Here is a 15,720-nt window from a genome sequence, read left to right on the forward strand (position 1 = left end):
CTGAATGTGACATGTCGAACAGAGAGAGCTATAAAATGCTTTGATTGTTTTAGTATGGCGTGATACAAGTCTACTTCACTGTTAACATAAACTGGGCACAATGCATTTTAACCAATGAAAGGTTTATTCCCGAAACGTGGGAACAATTACCACAAGAATCGAAGACTTAAACATTTCCAAAAGAGGTTTCACTAAAACACTTACTCTCAAGTGCATTTGTCGATGTCATATTTACAATTTATGGTTATTTAATGTTTCCTTTTCTTTTACTCAAATTTTATCATGCAGATTTGTTTAATAAGATTGTTTAGAAAGGGTGAAGGTGTTATAATCTTGGAGAACAGTTAGTTTTTTTAACCTTGCAAACTTAAAGGTGATGTTTCCTCTTAGATCCGTTTCTTGGGCCTGGTTCTTTTAAATTTATCTGCCATTAAATTGTCTTCAGATTTATACATGGCTCGCACAGACCTTGAACGGTCCTTGAAAAATTGTTATATCCTTAAAGAGTTCTTAAAAATGAAAAATTTAGGTTTTCCAATTTTACCAGCAGTCCTTTAAATTTGTTGACAAGTCCCAGAAGACCTCAGACTACACCATAAAACAGGGCAATATTGACGCAAACTGTAGGTTGAGAAAAACGATTCAAGTCGCAAAAGATTGATTTTGATGATACAGGAATTGAGTGATCATTATATGAAGTATTTCTGTCCTCAGCAGGCTCTTAAGTATTCTGTATTTTGTGTCACCGGCCGAAACAAACTTTAACAGCTGATTCGAAGGGGAACGAGTCCTTGAATGTTGCTGAAATGTCCTTGAAAAAGCACTGAATAGTCCTTGGGGAAGAAGGACTGAAGTTTGTACAAATCATGTAATTATTTCAAGTGTAATTAAGTAACAGTTGACAACCTTTTCTACCCTATTCAGACTTACTACATCTACTATGGGCCCTTGACAAGTGGAGTCAATCTTCGGCCAGTGGGTCATACTTCAGCGATGAGTTTTGCGGTGGGCAACTTGCAACAGGACATTGTTTATGTGTTTGAGGTGTCCGTGGGTTTGACGGGGAAGCACAGTGATCCAGTCAATTCCAAGACATTATTTGGTTTGTAGATTTCATTATGTAGTGGCGAAATTAGTGCGTGTAGGGAAATTTGAGTCACTTTGCCAAATTTGATTTTGATCTTTAGAATCATGATCCCGTTATTGTTGCTTTTATTGGTTCTGACTACAATAAACACGAGACAACCAATGTGAATTAACAAATTGACATCAGTTTTTCATGCGTCTGTCCTGTTATTGATCATGATTTCGTCATAACATTGTCATAGTAGCTGTAGATCCACGAGGCGATAGCCGATAACAAATTGTCAAATTGTCCGCTCTCGCTCGTTGACGCATGGTATAAATTATAAATTTATGAGTCTGTCCGCTAATTGACAATAAAAATAAGCCAAGGAGCGCGGGAGAATTTTTGCAGTTATCGTAAAATAGCTTATTGAGGATGCTTCCGTCAGTTTTCTGATACAGATGTATTCCGTCTTACAACATAGTATGTATCTTTGCAAATTACAAGTGTGGTCATAAGTACCAGTTATCTCATTAATGTGTTGTTTCTTGTGCTAGATGCGGAAGATGAGCCTGTACATAGTCTGAAGGCTGTTGTTACCGATTTCAGTACTATTGTCCTAACTTGGGAAAAACCAGCGGGCGTATCTTCAGATGCCATCAAAGTATGTACTACTCAGATTCCTGTCCGATATTGGCATGCGTTACAAAGTCAATGAACATTTTAAAATGTGCTTGAAACTTCAGACTTTAAACTCTCTGGTGGTACTAAGTATTGTGCTGTTCTTGGTAGATCTACCGTACGTTTAAGCCCGTGAATGACCGTGTCCATTGAATCATGCGGAAAGCCTTCGAACTTTACTGGCCCCAAATGTTGTGTATTGAATAGTATTTTCATCAGGTATTTTTTATTATCCTTTTCAAGCTAGTTCTAACCTGATAAATTTGTGGATGAGCCCATAGTCTGCTACCACTAAATTTGAAGGTGCATACTTTTCTTATATTTTTCAGAACTATACGATTGAGGAGTCTTTCAAAAATCCGATGTCGGGACTTACAACAAAGGTCAAGGCAGACACTGTCGGCAAGGAAACTGCCTACACCTTCAACCACCTCTATTTTAGTACCAGCTATTCTTTTGTCGTAAAGACAAGATTTTACAAAGGTGACCAGCTTGGTAGGGGTGTTACCATCGTGAAAATGACCGGTCCTTTCTCAGCTTCTGTTGGGCCCTTGCAGAAAACAATTCAAGACAACACTGTCATACTGTCTTGGTCTGCGCCACGGACAATTAATTTGAACAGAGGTCTCAAGGTAAATACTGTGCATGTAGCATTCTTCTTGGCATTGAGACGAAAGTGTAATTTTTATGTACTTACTTGTACCGTGTCATAAGGTACATATAAATTGTATAAGGCTATGACATTCTGTCAGATGGTAGTTAACATGCATCAGTGACAAAGTAAATGGTTTGAACCAAGAGTATCAGTAGTTTGACTAGTGCGATCGTCTGGATGACAGAAGTTTAGCAGCTCTCACAAGCTTGTAATTCTTTTGCTTGTTAGCAGCTGTTATTGTTTGGGGCTAGGAGCATTGTTTCTGTTATTTGTTCTACTGTCCTCTCAAGGGGTATCAAGCCATTCATGTGATACCTTACAAGAGCTGCTATCCGACCCCCTGGGTAAGGGTAGTTCTGAATAGAACTTTTATTGGTGGACGTTTCGACAACGTGAGCGGAGGCCATATTCAGAGTCAAGTGAAAAGTATTTGTCAGTCGATCTTGTCCGTTGAAACTGATTGGTCGGTTAAGCCGTGATGATATGTGCTGTCAGTTTCGGGTAAAGTTTGCCAACTGCCATTGGTCAGTTGTAGTAACTATTGTTGATCACATTTTATGCCATGAATTTGTCGTTTGTAAGGTACCGGTAGCTGTTGACATCTGTTGACCGGCGTTTGTTCTAAGCTAATGAACCAGCCCCCTTCACCCACACGATCGCACAGTGACACTAGACGAAGTCATGTATCAGTACTTGTAACATACAGTTATGCACACTTCAGTAATGACCCAGTTATATTTTATTACTTTGTCGTCCGTTATCTTGTTGTTGCTGAATATTTTTATTATTTCTATTTTTTTACCACGCTCCAGAATTACAACATCTCTTGGACATGTCCTGGCTGCTACTCTCAGAGGTCTGATTCAAAAGTGTCATTGAAGGACACGACAACCCACGTACCTAACCTGGAGCGGGACCAAACCTATAGCTTCAATGTTTACGCAAATACCATCTTTGGTCCTGGAGAGATATCCACCACAACAGCCACAATAAGTCGCTATTTCGGCCAAGTTCAAAAACTGAAACAGAACTTTGAAAATCACACCTTGACGCTTCAGTGGGATCAACCCAGTGATGTGGAAGCCAAAGACATTAAGGTATCACGTGCCATTTATTCCTTGGCTAGAAACGTTTATGTTTTTATCGTTTTTGTCCTCAGTGCAAGCTGTTAATTCTTGTTAATATATAATTGTTATTCATCAGATCTTCGTCCAGTCCGGAGAGCAGGACAAGGGCTGATTATCGTGCATTTTTTTCAGCCCTGAATGTTTCTCTATTGCAGGAGAATTTGGGCTAATATACAATGACTTGATTTGTGTTAAAAAAAGATATATACTAAAAGAAAATACCTCCTTATTTTAGTCAGTGTGAATTGTTTGAAGGTAATGCATTTCATTTTCACGTTCAGTCAGCCGACGGTGAACAGACAGTCTTATGTGAAAGCTATTGTTCACAAACGGGTTGTCTGGGATTTTTCTTTTTCATCAAAAACCAGCACACGAAATTCTCAATTCTCGATTCTCAATTCTCAATACACAGACACTTGAGAACGAGTTCATGAGAGCTCTAAGGTGTTTATTGGATAAATAGAAAATAACATGACTTGACATAATGTGTGGTAAGTATTGCTTTATCTCTCTTGGGCTTTTAGTGCTGACTGGGAACTCCTATCTGTTTGGTTGCAGCGTTATTTAATTTCTTGGTGTGACACCACAAAGTACAGGTACTGTTACATACTCAATAGCACAAATGTCACTGGAGGTCAGACTCAGTTTAAGACACCTCTTTTCGCTGGAGACACCTACACGTTTTACGTTCGAGCTGTAACAGCTAATGGAGAGGGAAAAGAGTCGAGTGTTCAAGTTAATGTGCCACCTCTTGATCTTCAAGTGGGCTATTTTACTGGCCACGCAACTGGAAGATATAGACTGCAAGTTTACTTGTACTGGTATCGTTGGTCTATTCCGTCCGGGTTAGACGTGGTGAGTATATACGTCTCTTAAATCCGTGCTCCATGGGCGATTTAGAAAACACCTTGTGAGAAATTGCATTCTAAAATGCCTGCGTCTATTTAACAATTGGAATATGAGCTTGAGATTTCAAAGGGGTTTCTCCTCATAGCAATCGGGAGCGACTAATGTAATTGTTTTCTTAGAATTCGAACTAAATCTCCTCTAGTGATTAGATCGTTTCTGTGGAGGGCCTATGGCCTGATAGTTGCAGGCGGAAATTGTACGTTCTTAAAAACGAGTATTCTTTAAGGGCTTATGGGTATTTTTTTTTAAACGTAAAATTTCCAAGGGCAACTATCAGCCCATAGGCCTTCGACAGATACCCTCGATTGTCTCTGTTGTTATCGTTAACCCTTTGAATAACAAATTTTCGCCAAAAAGTACCGCTTTTAACCGTTTAGTCAGGTTATTTGGCTGCCATGACGCTAAATAAGCCTAAGTTTTGCTAAGAAAGCTTTTTTTTACCAAAAGGAGAGATTTTTCGAGGATTACGTACAAAATTGAGCAATATTTCAATGCAGGGCATGCGCATAAGCCAAAATTTGGAACTTGTTTTTTTTTTTTTTGCCATTACCCGTTCTCAATTTCGTTTGTTGCCCCTTTCCTTTCTTATTTTCTCGGCTCTGGCTACCTTTTGCGTTGCATGTTCTTTGTGGCCTGCCGTGAAAAGTTGGATGTTAATTACGCGCGAAGCCTAGAAATGGACCTTGATCAATCATAGGCATAGTGGACCATTTTACCACCGTTTTTGCACCAAAACTGATAACGTTGTTTTTCGATTTGCGACGTCGGAATGTCGTCGATATCTAAACCTGACCATTTTACGGAAAGACCTAGCCTAGTACTACTATCTGCTTATCAAGAATACCTGATGACATTTAAATTGATGACGTCACAAGTGGTACAAAGAGCACGACCATTAATTACGCATATATGTGTAACAGGGGCTCAAAGGGTTAAATTTGCTTGTAGCAATCAAATCCTTATGCGTGGTGCTTGAAGCGATCGTGTTTTCTCTTAAAGTGCCTCAGAAGTGAAAAATAAATGCTGCTTATTTGAAAGGCTTTTCAAAGTAAAGAAGAATAGCGTTTTCCTTTTTGGAATATCTTTTTTCGTTTTAGAGATCTTTACGTTTTTGTATTATGCAATGAAGAAAGTGATGACGTCATAGGTGGTTCCACTAACAGTACAACACTCAATCAAGAATGTCGCCAGAAATATTAAAGCAGTGTTCTTTAAACTTTAAGTGGAACTATTTATGAAATCATCACCTTCCTCATTTGCATAATAGAAAAACGTGAATATCTCTAAAACGAAAACAGATGTTCCAAAAAGGAAAACGCCATTCTTCTTTACTTTGAAAAACCTTTCAAATAAGCAGGTATCCTTATCTCGTATCCATGTGGTAGGGTGAATTCTTTTTACCTTCAGCTAAAAATCGGACGGAGTAAGTTGCGTTTAGCCATTTCGCTGAGCGGGCACTATCCTCTAATAGTCGTCGCCCGTAGGCATTCTATCACATGATACTGCCAGAATTGCGATCAGATGGAAACCACTCTCTAGAGGGTGGAGCGATCCTTGTAGTAGAAATATACCGAAATGCAGTGCGTCGTTGTTTGATTCAGGTCCTTGCGGGCGTTATTCGCTAGTGGTGACCAAATAGAAATTGGTAGTCGAGTAGCGATCGTAACGATAGAATGGAAGACCGCCTTTATCTGAGTCTCTTTAATATTAAGATTTATGCGACAGCGATATGAAATGCGGTTGTGGCGATTATATGGAAATCAGCCTTTATTAGAGTCTTTTTTATATATGTATATTTAATTTTCTTTGGCAGCAATATGAAGTGAGATGGCATTGCATTCAAGGTCGTGGGCACTGTTACTGGAATGAGTATTATGGATGGCAAGAGCTAACCGTGAGCACAACAACTGCCACAGTAAATTTGACACGCTATGACATGGCGTACGTGTTTCAAGTGCGAGTGCTCACACCCCAAGGCAGAGGAAAACCCAGTCAACTATATTACGCTGTTCCAGCATTCAGTGGAATGCCTACTCAGTTTAATTGCAAGGTCACACCTTCCAACTCTTTAATTGTGTGCCACTGGGTACCGCCCACAGATTTCAATCCATCTGGATTTTATGTAAGTAGCAAAATGTAGACCTTATCTTGAATTGCAAACGCTCTCCAACATGACCAGCCACAGCTGTCCTTCTTGGGGGAGTTTGCACCTTGTAGATTTAGATGCCTATGTCCACATTAGAAATGTGTCCACAAGTTAGAGAAGAGTCTACCATTGACAGCTATCCACTTTGGAGGGGCGTACACCTTGAAAATACAGTCTTCGCGAGGTTCTCACCATCAAAGGTTCCCATCTCAGAGAGGTGTACACCTTAAAAATAATTATGTCTACGATTGCATGGTGTCCACCTTAGAGAGTTGTCCACCTTGGACAGTTACGCACCTTACGAGGTGTACGACTTGGAAAGTTGTCCACTGTATAGGGTGTCCTACTTGGTAAGGTGTCCACATTGGAGAGGAATCCTTCTTAGGTTCCCTACTTAGAGAGTGGACACCTCCTCAATATGTCCACTTTATTAAAGGTGTCCATTGTAGTGAGGTGTCCAACTAAGAGAGGAGTGCACTTTAGAGAGGTGTCCCCCGGCCCCGAAAGGTATTGACATGTTCTTCTAAAAGTGATTACTGGAAAAATAAAACGCCTTTGCAGATCAGGTAAATTATAAGCGAGCATGTTCGTTGTTAGATGACCATCACAGTAAGCAGCCATTGCTTGCGTTTGGAAGACTCTGCTAGAAGCGTTTAGAGAAAATATTTGTCATTTTTTTGTGAAGGCTGTAACAGCTTTGAGACATCTTACTCATAGTCTACTAGTTACAGTTCTCTGAATGTCTATTTTGCGTTTCTCTTTTCTCTTTTGCAGTACTACTCTTTCAAGTATAGATGTGATGACTGCCTCTATAATCCTACTAGATACAAAATAATATACGATTTTAATCAAACGTCGGTAAATGTAACTGTGAACAGCGGAGCAACTTACACGGTGTGGATCCGAGTGCGTTCAAGGTATGGAACTGGAAAATGGGCAGAAACAACAGCAGTTACACAGTCTTCACTGGGGCAAGTTACCAAGCTGATGGCTCTTGCAGACAACCATAACCCGACCCTTGCTCATCTGACATGGGGACCACCAAGCAATGTTAAAAGTCCCATTCTGGTGAGTAACATCGATTAATTCGTCTATTGTGATTTTTCTTTTGAGAACTGAGGCAACAAGGTTTATGAATGCAATAAGGTGGCCTAGGCATAAGAGCAGCCATCTGAATCATCATTGCGACTGGAGTTAACCCTCATCCAGGGGCATTCAGAATATCAATCGTCGCATCACATTTCGAAAGGTCTGCCATCATGGATTTCAAGAGCTTTTCAGAAATATCAGAACAGCTCCCAATAAAAGGCAGCTTATGACTGCATGTGGCTAGTGTTTTATTGAGCGATGACTTATGACGTCATGGCTTAATGCTGGCATACGACATTCCTTTGGATAAATGAAGTCGCACTTATGTCGCGTACGGTTTATCCTGAATCGAAGCGAGGGGAACAGGGAACTAAACCTGGGATTTCAGTCAGCCGATCCGATTTCGGTCAGCTGATCTTTTTAATCGTGTCGAGAAATTACTATTGGTTTCCATCCGTTCTGGTACGATCTAAACAGCTGCGACAGTGACCTCCACCTATCGCTTGAGAAAGCTTTGATTTGCATGTCGATTTGCATGTCGATTATGTGTTTTGGCGATCGGATGGATTTGTTCGCTAGCTCAAAGCTATGGAATAAAGTACAAAACTCACTCCAGACTCTAATCCGCCGTCTGTATTAAGTAGCTGTAAATCAAACGTACCTTGTTCATTATGCCTCATTGGCAAAACAAAGATGGTGGATCGCAAATTGACTTCATTTTCACGTGGCTAGTTCGTTGGAGGTATTGGGTTTCCTTCAGTGTGGAAATTTACAGTCTTACTCATGTCACACTGTAGTCTGTCATTTTAATGTGAGATGAATTGGTTGTCCTGTGGACGTTTACGGACTTACTCGCTTACAATGCCATGACATAGTGGCTATGCCTTCCCAGAAGGCAGTAGTCACAAAAACTGAATCAAAAATTCGCATTAACTGAAAAAACCATAAATTTCGAAGATTGAGATTTTGAACTAAAATCTTTTGGTGATCTTTCTCGAAGGACTGATAATCAAGGGATTAATGTTCCAACAGAATCCAACTTTGCACAATCAAATTAATGGACCTTTTTACCGGTGTCGCGCTTTTCGGAGTTTTTCGTTCAAACAAAGAATGTAAGCGTCACCGTTCGATTTATCATGCCGAATTTAGTAAATAAGCGCAATTCCATAGAGTCCTTTGCGAGCTCACCAAAAGTTAACTTACCAACTGTCACAAAGAACTGTCTGTCCTGGCAGACATTTCTTTGTAGAAATTGGTAAGTTTGGGGTCCTATATTTTCACGAATTTGCAACAGAGACGAGTCTTATGAAACTTGGCTCATTTACGGAATTCGGCCTGATAAATTGATCTGTGGAGGTGTTTTTTTGTTAACATTAGAAATACGAAAAATTGTGGTATTGTCTGACTTCGTTTGAAAGGTTTATTGCTGTGTTGCGCAGTTGTTCCCATGGACAATCTCGGACGGCTTCAACCCTAATGATGCTACTAAGTCGAAATCGTTCGCTTTTATAAGATAATTTTTATTTTCTATGTTTATAAATCATTTATTTTAATTTTATTATTATTTTTTACATATTTTTTTGTTTGTTTTTACAGTATTACGTGGTAATTACTGCATGCCCGAATTGCAGTAGTTTTGAGCCAATTAGGTCAAAGATTAACGGGACCAGCCTCAGCCAGAACCTTTCTTGTGGTCAGACATACGTCTTCACTGTCACGGCAGTTACCCAGCTGGAGGCTAGTACTCCCATTCAAACATACGTCCAACTGAAACCTGCCGCTATAGGACCAATCGCAAACCTGACTGTCAAGTATTTCCCTGGCAACCTTAGTGATGTCGTTTCCGACGAATCGTTTGACAGGTTTCTGTTGACGTGGGATCCACCGAAGAATTTACCTGACAGAATTGAGGTACAGCGAAGCCTAGATAATAACTTCTTACTACCTGAGTGCGAGGGCCGCACCGGGAAATATTGACCTTAGATCGTGGCAGTACAAAAACGACAGAGAGTCAATATTCCCCAGTACGGCTCGAGCAAGCTAGGTTAGTAAGTAGTTTATTACATGACGCTCAGGTCTTGGTTTTTTTCGGGTTTCAAAGGCAAAAAAATACACGGCTCGTTTCCATGGAAACGGTGTATGGCAAAATTCCAAGTAGTAAAGAACCAATCCGAAGGCTCGGATCTACGTCGAGACTACCATGAGGTAGTCAAATAATAGTCAAATAATTAACAGGCGTATGTCTTGTCCTTCCAACCTTGTTCAAAGAGATCCGGTGACAATCCTTTTGTCCAGCACCATGAGTCGGGATCTCTGGGTGAAGTAGGATGATGGGCCAGTATTAATCACAGCGGTTTATTCTCTCTGTGCATATTGAGAAGCCATATCGAACCTAAATGAACGCATGTGAGAATAGCCTGTTCCAGGCTTCAGTCAGTGAGGATGATCGAAAAAGCAGGCGGGCGACTAGCGAGGCCTGGGAGAGGCTTCTTTTTCCTAGACCCCGCTCGTTGTCTACCTATAGTTATTATTAATGATTCTTTACAGCGCTCAAGAGTCGATCCGAGAGCGATTCTTCGTATATGACAGATTTCTATAAACGTGGTCTGTAAAACAGATCGCATTAAAAATAAAAAGTTGTGCTCATCATTTCGTGACAATCGGAGTAGAAAACCTCAAAGAAAAAACCTTTACCTAGCCCGAGATCCATGCTTACAATTCATGCTTTTTTCTGTGTACCATTTAGGGTTATGAAATTGTGGTATTTAAAGATAACACCAAGGTTAAAAGCAGCACGACAAAGGCAACTCGCTTGTTAATCAAGTGCAACGACCTAGAAAAGGGACGGAGATACGTTTTCCTTGGTCACGTCAAGGCGTTATGTGGTTACGGCAACGTAAAATACACGTCTGGATATTACCCCCGTAGTGGTGGTGAGTCTAGCTTCGGACGTCCGGTTGAATTGCGCAATTTTTTTTTTTTTTTTTTTTTTTTTTTTTTGAAGATCTTGACAGGCTTTGTCTTTTTATTTCCTTTACCTCAGATACGCCTTCGGTCGCCCCCACTGCTGGCAAACAAACCGGTACGAAGCACGGTCTGAATGCGGCCGTATGGGCGGTGCCGGTAGCCATTGTTGGACTGATCTTTGTTATTATCCTGGCGTTCTTTATTCGTAAATCTCGTCGACTGGAACGTTCCATGTTTGCTCTTATGACCAGACGTTCCATGGACGATGATGGCGGAGTCACATTTCATTCAGGTATCGGTCGATATTAACGTATCTAAACTCAGAATTAGCCAATCAGTAGGCTCGATTTCCGACGCTCTCGACTCCGGTCTTTCGGGGGAGAAGGCGGCCTCTTTTCCCGTACAGTGGGTGGTGATCGAGCCTAGCCAATCATTTGCATTGATCGTATCTCAGGATTATCGTAGGATTTTTAGAGGAATCCAGGTGGTGTCAGTACGTAAGTGCACCTTTTCGGTAGCCTTCCACGGAATGTTAGGCTCGTTTGGTCTCGCCATGAGCATTTTGACTCAACTGCGTCCTGCCAAAACTTGAAAAACGAACCATGACTTGACTAAGCTCGCCTGTTATGTCTGCTGCAACAGATCAAAAAAGGCTGACTCCTGCCTGGTCGCTATTTACGTGTTTTAGGGGAGAGAAGATCGGATACCTTTGTGGATTATGGCGTGCGGGGTGTCATGGGAAGGGTCGAAGGAAAAATAGCTCTTTTTTCCCGCCTCCTGCGAACTCCCCGCGCGCTCTACTCGATCCAGGCCACTTTCTCTTTGAGACAATCCAATCTGACACCGTAAATAGCGACTGGGTACGAGTCTGCCAAAAAGGTACGATTAGAGTTTGCAGGTAGCACGGTTTTTAGTGTATTGAATGGAAGCCTCCGTAAAACGGCCTGATTTTAAGTTCGTCTGTTTCTTTCTCCCTTAGACGAAGATGTACCCATAATTCAAGGCTTCTCGGACGATGAACCGCTGGTCACTGCATAAACGGCTCGTCCGCGGGCCTGGACCTTTCCCGTTTGTGCTTAGTTTTATAAAGCTTAGAATGAACTGTGTCTTACTCTTTCCACTCGAAAAATCGATAAAACCCGTGGGCATAATTTGCCGCATCTCGCTTGATCATTTCGAGTGGCAATAGTACGAATCGGTTCACTGTAATGGTTAAGTGTTGTAATCTGTAGATAAATTTTGTATGCCTGATAAAATGGTAGGTCTACCGTAACATGGCTCTAAATAGCTATTCGTTTTTCTAATGTTGTTCTTAGAAACGAGAAGATCGCCTTTCATCGGAATCAATTCCAAATATTGTAGTCTATAGTGTTTACTTTCGGAGCGGTTTATGAAACCCTTAAAAAGCATTGCATCCTGTCGTTGCAGTTAATCAGAGTGAAGCGCTTGCTGCCTCAGCCAATCGAACGCAACAGGAAAAGTGTAGTAAGGAGAAGTTTTCACTTACAACGCGGTCGTCGTGACGCTTGCGTAGGTAACGCATGTACGTAGAATTCAATTTGCTGATCTCACATTTTTAATTTTTCTTTCATCGCGGCAATTTTCACCGGTGGCACGATTTTTTTTTTCAGTAGATTGCGTGGCCTTTGAAGGCAAAAAACACTGTATTTTATTCTTAATCTCCGTCGACCCTTCACTTCCCAGGAGACACAAATCCCTAGCTTCTCCCAAACCCTGATGTCATCTAAGATTCATAGCGCGCCTTTTTAACGGATCGACAGCTTGGTTGCAAAAAGGGGACAGGTCAGCACAGAACATCTCGCCGAAACCTACGAATAGTGCCAATCAGCTAAACTTAAAGTCCACGACCATTGGGCGATGGTGAAAAAGCGTTTTGATGTTAAACGTTTTTTTCCTCAGTTGAATGGTAGGAGATTTATAAAAAAAACAGTGGTAAGAGTTTTTCAGTAGACCTGCACCTCTTAAAAACCTCTATTTTGATTCGTTCTTGTCAATCTGCAGCTGTTTCTTAGGGCTAGGGACATTGTGTATTACAGTAAACACCCGCGTATAAGAACCTAGTGATTTAAGAACCTACAGGCTGAAATTGGGCATTTTAATACCCAAATATATAAGAACCTATTTAGGCTGGCAAAGAACAATAGGTTCTTATACAAAAAAACACTGTTATTTTGTAGCCAAAATACTGGATTTTAATTGATAGAAATTGTGAAATTTCTGAGAAACACCATGAAAATTATTTGTTTAATTGAAAATCTTTTAAATACAGAGTATAGAATACTGTATAAAATTATACTGGTGTAGCCTTGGGACTTGAATCTGTAGAGTGCCCTGACTTTTATATTGCTGTTAACAATTTACATTGTTATCAAATACAACTGTAAATATGGTAGCCTATGATACTGAATTTATTATTGTTTAAAAAATAAGGCTTGGCATTTTTGCGGTTTAAAATACAAATGTTCAACCATTATGACATACTAGTACTACAGTAGCTCTCTGAATGGTATCACTATGACAACTCCGACAAATAAGAACCTACTAAGAACCTAATCAGCCTGAGTTCGGAAAAACTACCCCAAAATATAAGAACCCATTCAGCCTGAACCCAAAAATTCTAGGTTCTTATACGCGGGTGTTTACTGTACCTATTTTTTCGTTTGGCCAATTATAAACAAGCTTGTAAACGGTGAAGGTCGCCCCGTATTGTTATGATCTTGTTTCTTCAAGGGTTAAGTTGCCTTTGCCGCTTTCTCCAGCTATCGTGAAATGTAGTGTCGAATGAGTCGTATGCACTAACAAGCAGTCCCCGGCCTTGTCTTTCTCGTGTCGCTGAGCGTCGCGTTGCATTTTGGTTTTCCTGATCGTTTCTGTCCCTACTTGCTAACTTCTTAGAAGGACTGCCATACATTCGTTAGCGTGCAACGCAGACGTTCTTTTGGCAGGTGCATATCTAGTGATACTGGAAGATAATGCTTGCTTTTAGAAGATAAAAGGTCTTTTAACAGTAGCTCGATGAATGACTACCACGTTGATTTCACTTTTTAGCAATACAAACTGCTAGTGCTTTGTAAATGGAGCTTCTTACGTACGTTTTCTTGTAGATAAAATAAGAGGAACGTGCACTAAGCTGGGAACACAATTTGTTACAAAATAGTTTTGTAGATACCGGAAGGTTTAGTTCGGTTTTCGGCGCTTTTTAAATGTAGCGAAGTTTTGTATCGAAGAGGGCACAATTTCAGTTGTCAAGTGTGTCGGTTTCTGTCGTTGGGTTACTTAAAGGAAGATATTCTCGCCATATGTTTAGCCGAAGTTGTGGCTTCGGGTGCGAAAAACACCGACAGCAGACCAGACCTGCAATTGGAAAAGAGTGCTTCAAGATAATTGTTTAACGTATATGAGGTAAAATAAACTTCCCTAGTGCAAATAATCATCCAAGAGGAAAGAGAAAATCTAAGATTTTTTGTTCTTCTTCTTATAGTTAAGATTAAAGGAAGAGATAAAGGTAGAGTAGTTTTGGTAAACATGAACAACTTAAAGTTATCGCTGCAACTTGAAGCGGACAACAGGAGTCGAGCCCACATCAGTGCAATTTTGATCTGGTTTCCATGTAAGACTAATATGGAGTTAGACGGCTAGCTTGAGGTTTTTGTCTTGATGTTTGGTTATGGGTGAAGCTCCAAAACAACTGTATCAAATTCACTGGACACAAAGCCGAGAGCAAGCAGTCAGTTGTGTTAGTTTAGAGGAGCTCAGTCACGGTATTTTGAGTTCTTTTGGCTGCGTAAAGAATTACCTCTAATTGACGGAAACCTGAAAATAGTAGTGTTACTTTAAGAATTTGTTCTAAAATCACATAGTTATGTTAGCTTTTTTTTTTTATACTACTTGGTCTGTTCGTTAATTTTTTTCTCTTAACAGGTAAGTTCATTTTTTAACGACATCCATGGCATGCACTGCACGTATGTGAGAAGCTTTATGGTGCCTCGTCACACAACACTTTAAGTATTACGTGACATCAGCGTGACCGAGGCGAGGTGTTCACTAATTGCCTGGTGTGTCTTTTTATAAAACGTCAATTTTGTTCACGTAACGTAAAGCAAATCAAGTGACATTAAATGGTCATTTTATCTTAAGTGTCGCTTCAGCTGGTTTCAGAAGTTATTGTTACATTGCTACTCCCACTCCCACCCTCTCCGGAGAACACCAAGTCGGGGACTGTCTCCTTATTTTCTCTTCATATCAAAATAAAATGTCAAGTTTTTCCACTATTCGGAAATACGAAACTGTGTCCAAATTTCTATGACTATCGAAGATCTTCAAACAACTACACGAAGCTGATTGCCTCTATAGAGAAAGAAATCCCGCAGGCAGTAAGGCCTGCTGTTGAGTTATTACTCGGGTTTCGGTAGGAAAGCCCGAGTCCAAGAAAGTAAACAGTTTTGTCTTGGTCTCCAAAAAGGGGGTCATGATCCCAGGGGTTGCCAGCGTAGAGCGTGGAAACTAAGGATAACAATTGAGACAGCTTGGTAATCGCCCGCTCACTCTTCGTGAACAACATACGCCTTCTACGCTCATCTCACATGTAAAGATGTCGAGCGCTTTTAGAATGGGTCTGTCCACGAATTCTTTAGCTTGATAGCTAGCCAAATTAGTGAAGTTCATGCTCGGTCTCACGGGAAAGCGAATGAGCCACAAGTGAGTTCAAACTACGAAAACACTGACAAAACTATGACTACTGACTTAATAACAAAGTATGATGCTGAGACAAACATCCCAGATGTTGAAAAATATCAAGAATCAGTTCCTGAACAGAACGTCGACGAAGGTGAGGCAAACAACAAGCAACTGGATAAAAACGATACTCAACGAATCGGGTCGGGGTCGGGGTCTCTTTTTTTTCTAATTTTTTATTTCTTTGCTTCATTGTTTTTTTTGTTTTGTTTTGTTTTTTTTTTTGTTTCAATTTTTTTTTTTTTCAATTGATTTATTTCTTTAACCCGAACGCCAATTCCTCGCGATTTGTTACAGAAGTGTATCATTGCCACATCTTCGTATA

General features: G+C 40.4%; 1 protein-coding gene across 1 annotated transcript in view; it reads left to right on the plus strand.

Moving 5' to 3' along the window:
• The window catches only part of LOC110067835 (uncharacterized), a 71,415-nt gene extending 56,618 nt beyond the window's left edge, over window positions 1–14,797 (plus strand). The window contains exons 39-49 of the mRNA XM_089294150.1: window positions 925–1,102; window positions 1,624–1,730; window positions 2,077–2,379; window positions 3,215–3,499; window positions 4,088–4,384; window positions 6,252–6,560; window positions 7,359–7,652; window positions 9,270–9,584; window positions 10,420–10,606; window positions 10,717–10,932; window positions 11,620–14,797. Of these exons, the coding sequence (XP_089150276.1) occupies window positions 925–1,102; window positions 1,624–1,730; window positions 2,077–2,379; window positions 3,215–3,499; window positions 4,088–4,384; window positions 6,252–6,560; window positions 7,359–7,652; window positions 9,270–9,584; window positions 10,420–10,606; window positions 10,717–10,932; window positions 11,620–11,678 (2,550 nt within the window). The 3' untranslated portion in view covers window positions 11,679–14,797. The remainder of the gene's footprint in view (window positions 1–924; window positions 1,103–1,623; window positions 1,731–2,076; window positions 2,380–3,214; window positions 3,500–4,087; window positions 4,385–6,251; window positions 6,561–7,358; window positions 7,653–9,269; window positions 9,585–10,419; window positions 10,607–10,716; window positions 10,933–11,619) is intronic.
• The last annotated feature ends 923 nt before the right edge of the window (window positions 14,798–15,720 follow it).

The sequence above is a fragment of the Orbicella faveolata genome, unplaced genomic scaffold (genome assembly GCF_042242905.1).
Source record: "Orbicella faveolata isolate gen_17 unplaced genomic scaffold, um_ofav_v1 contig_25, whole genome shotgun sequence".
NCBI classification, from domain to species: Eukaryota; Metazoa; Cnidaria; class Anthozoa; order Scleractinia; family Merulinidae; genus Orbicella; species Orbicella faveolata.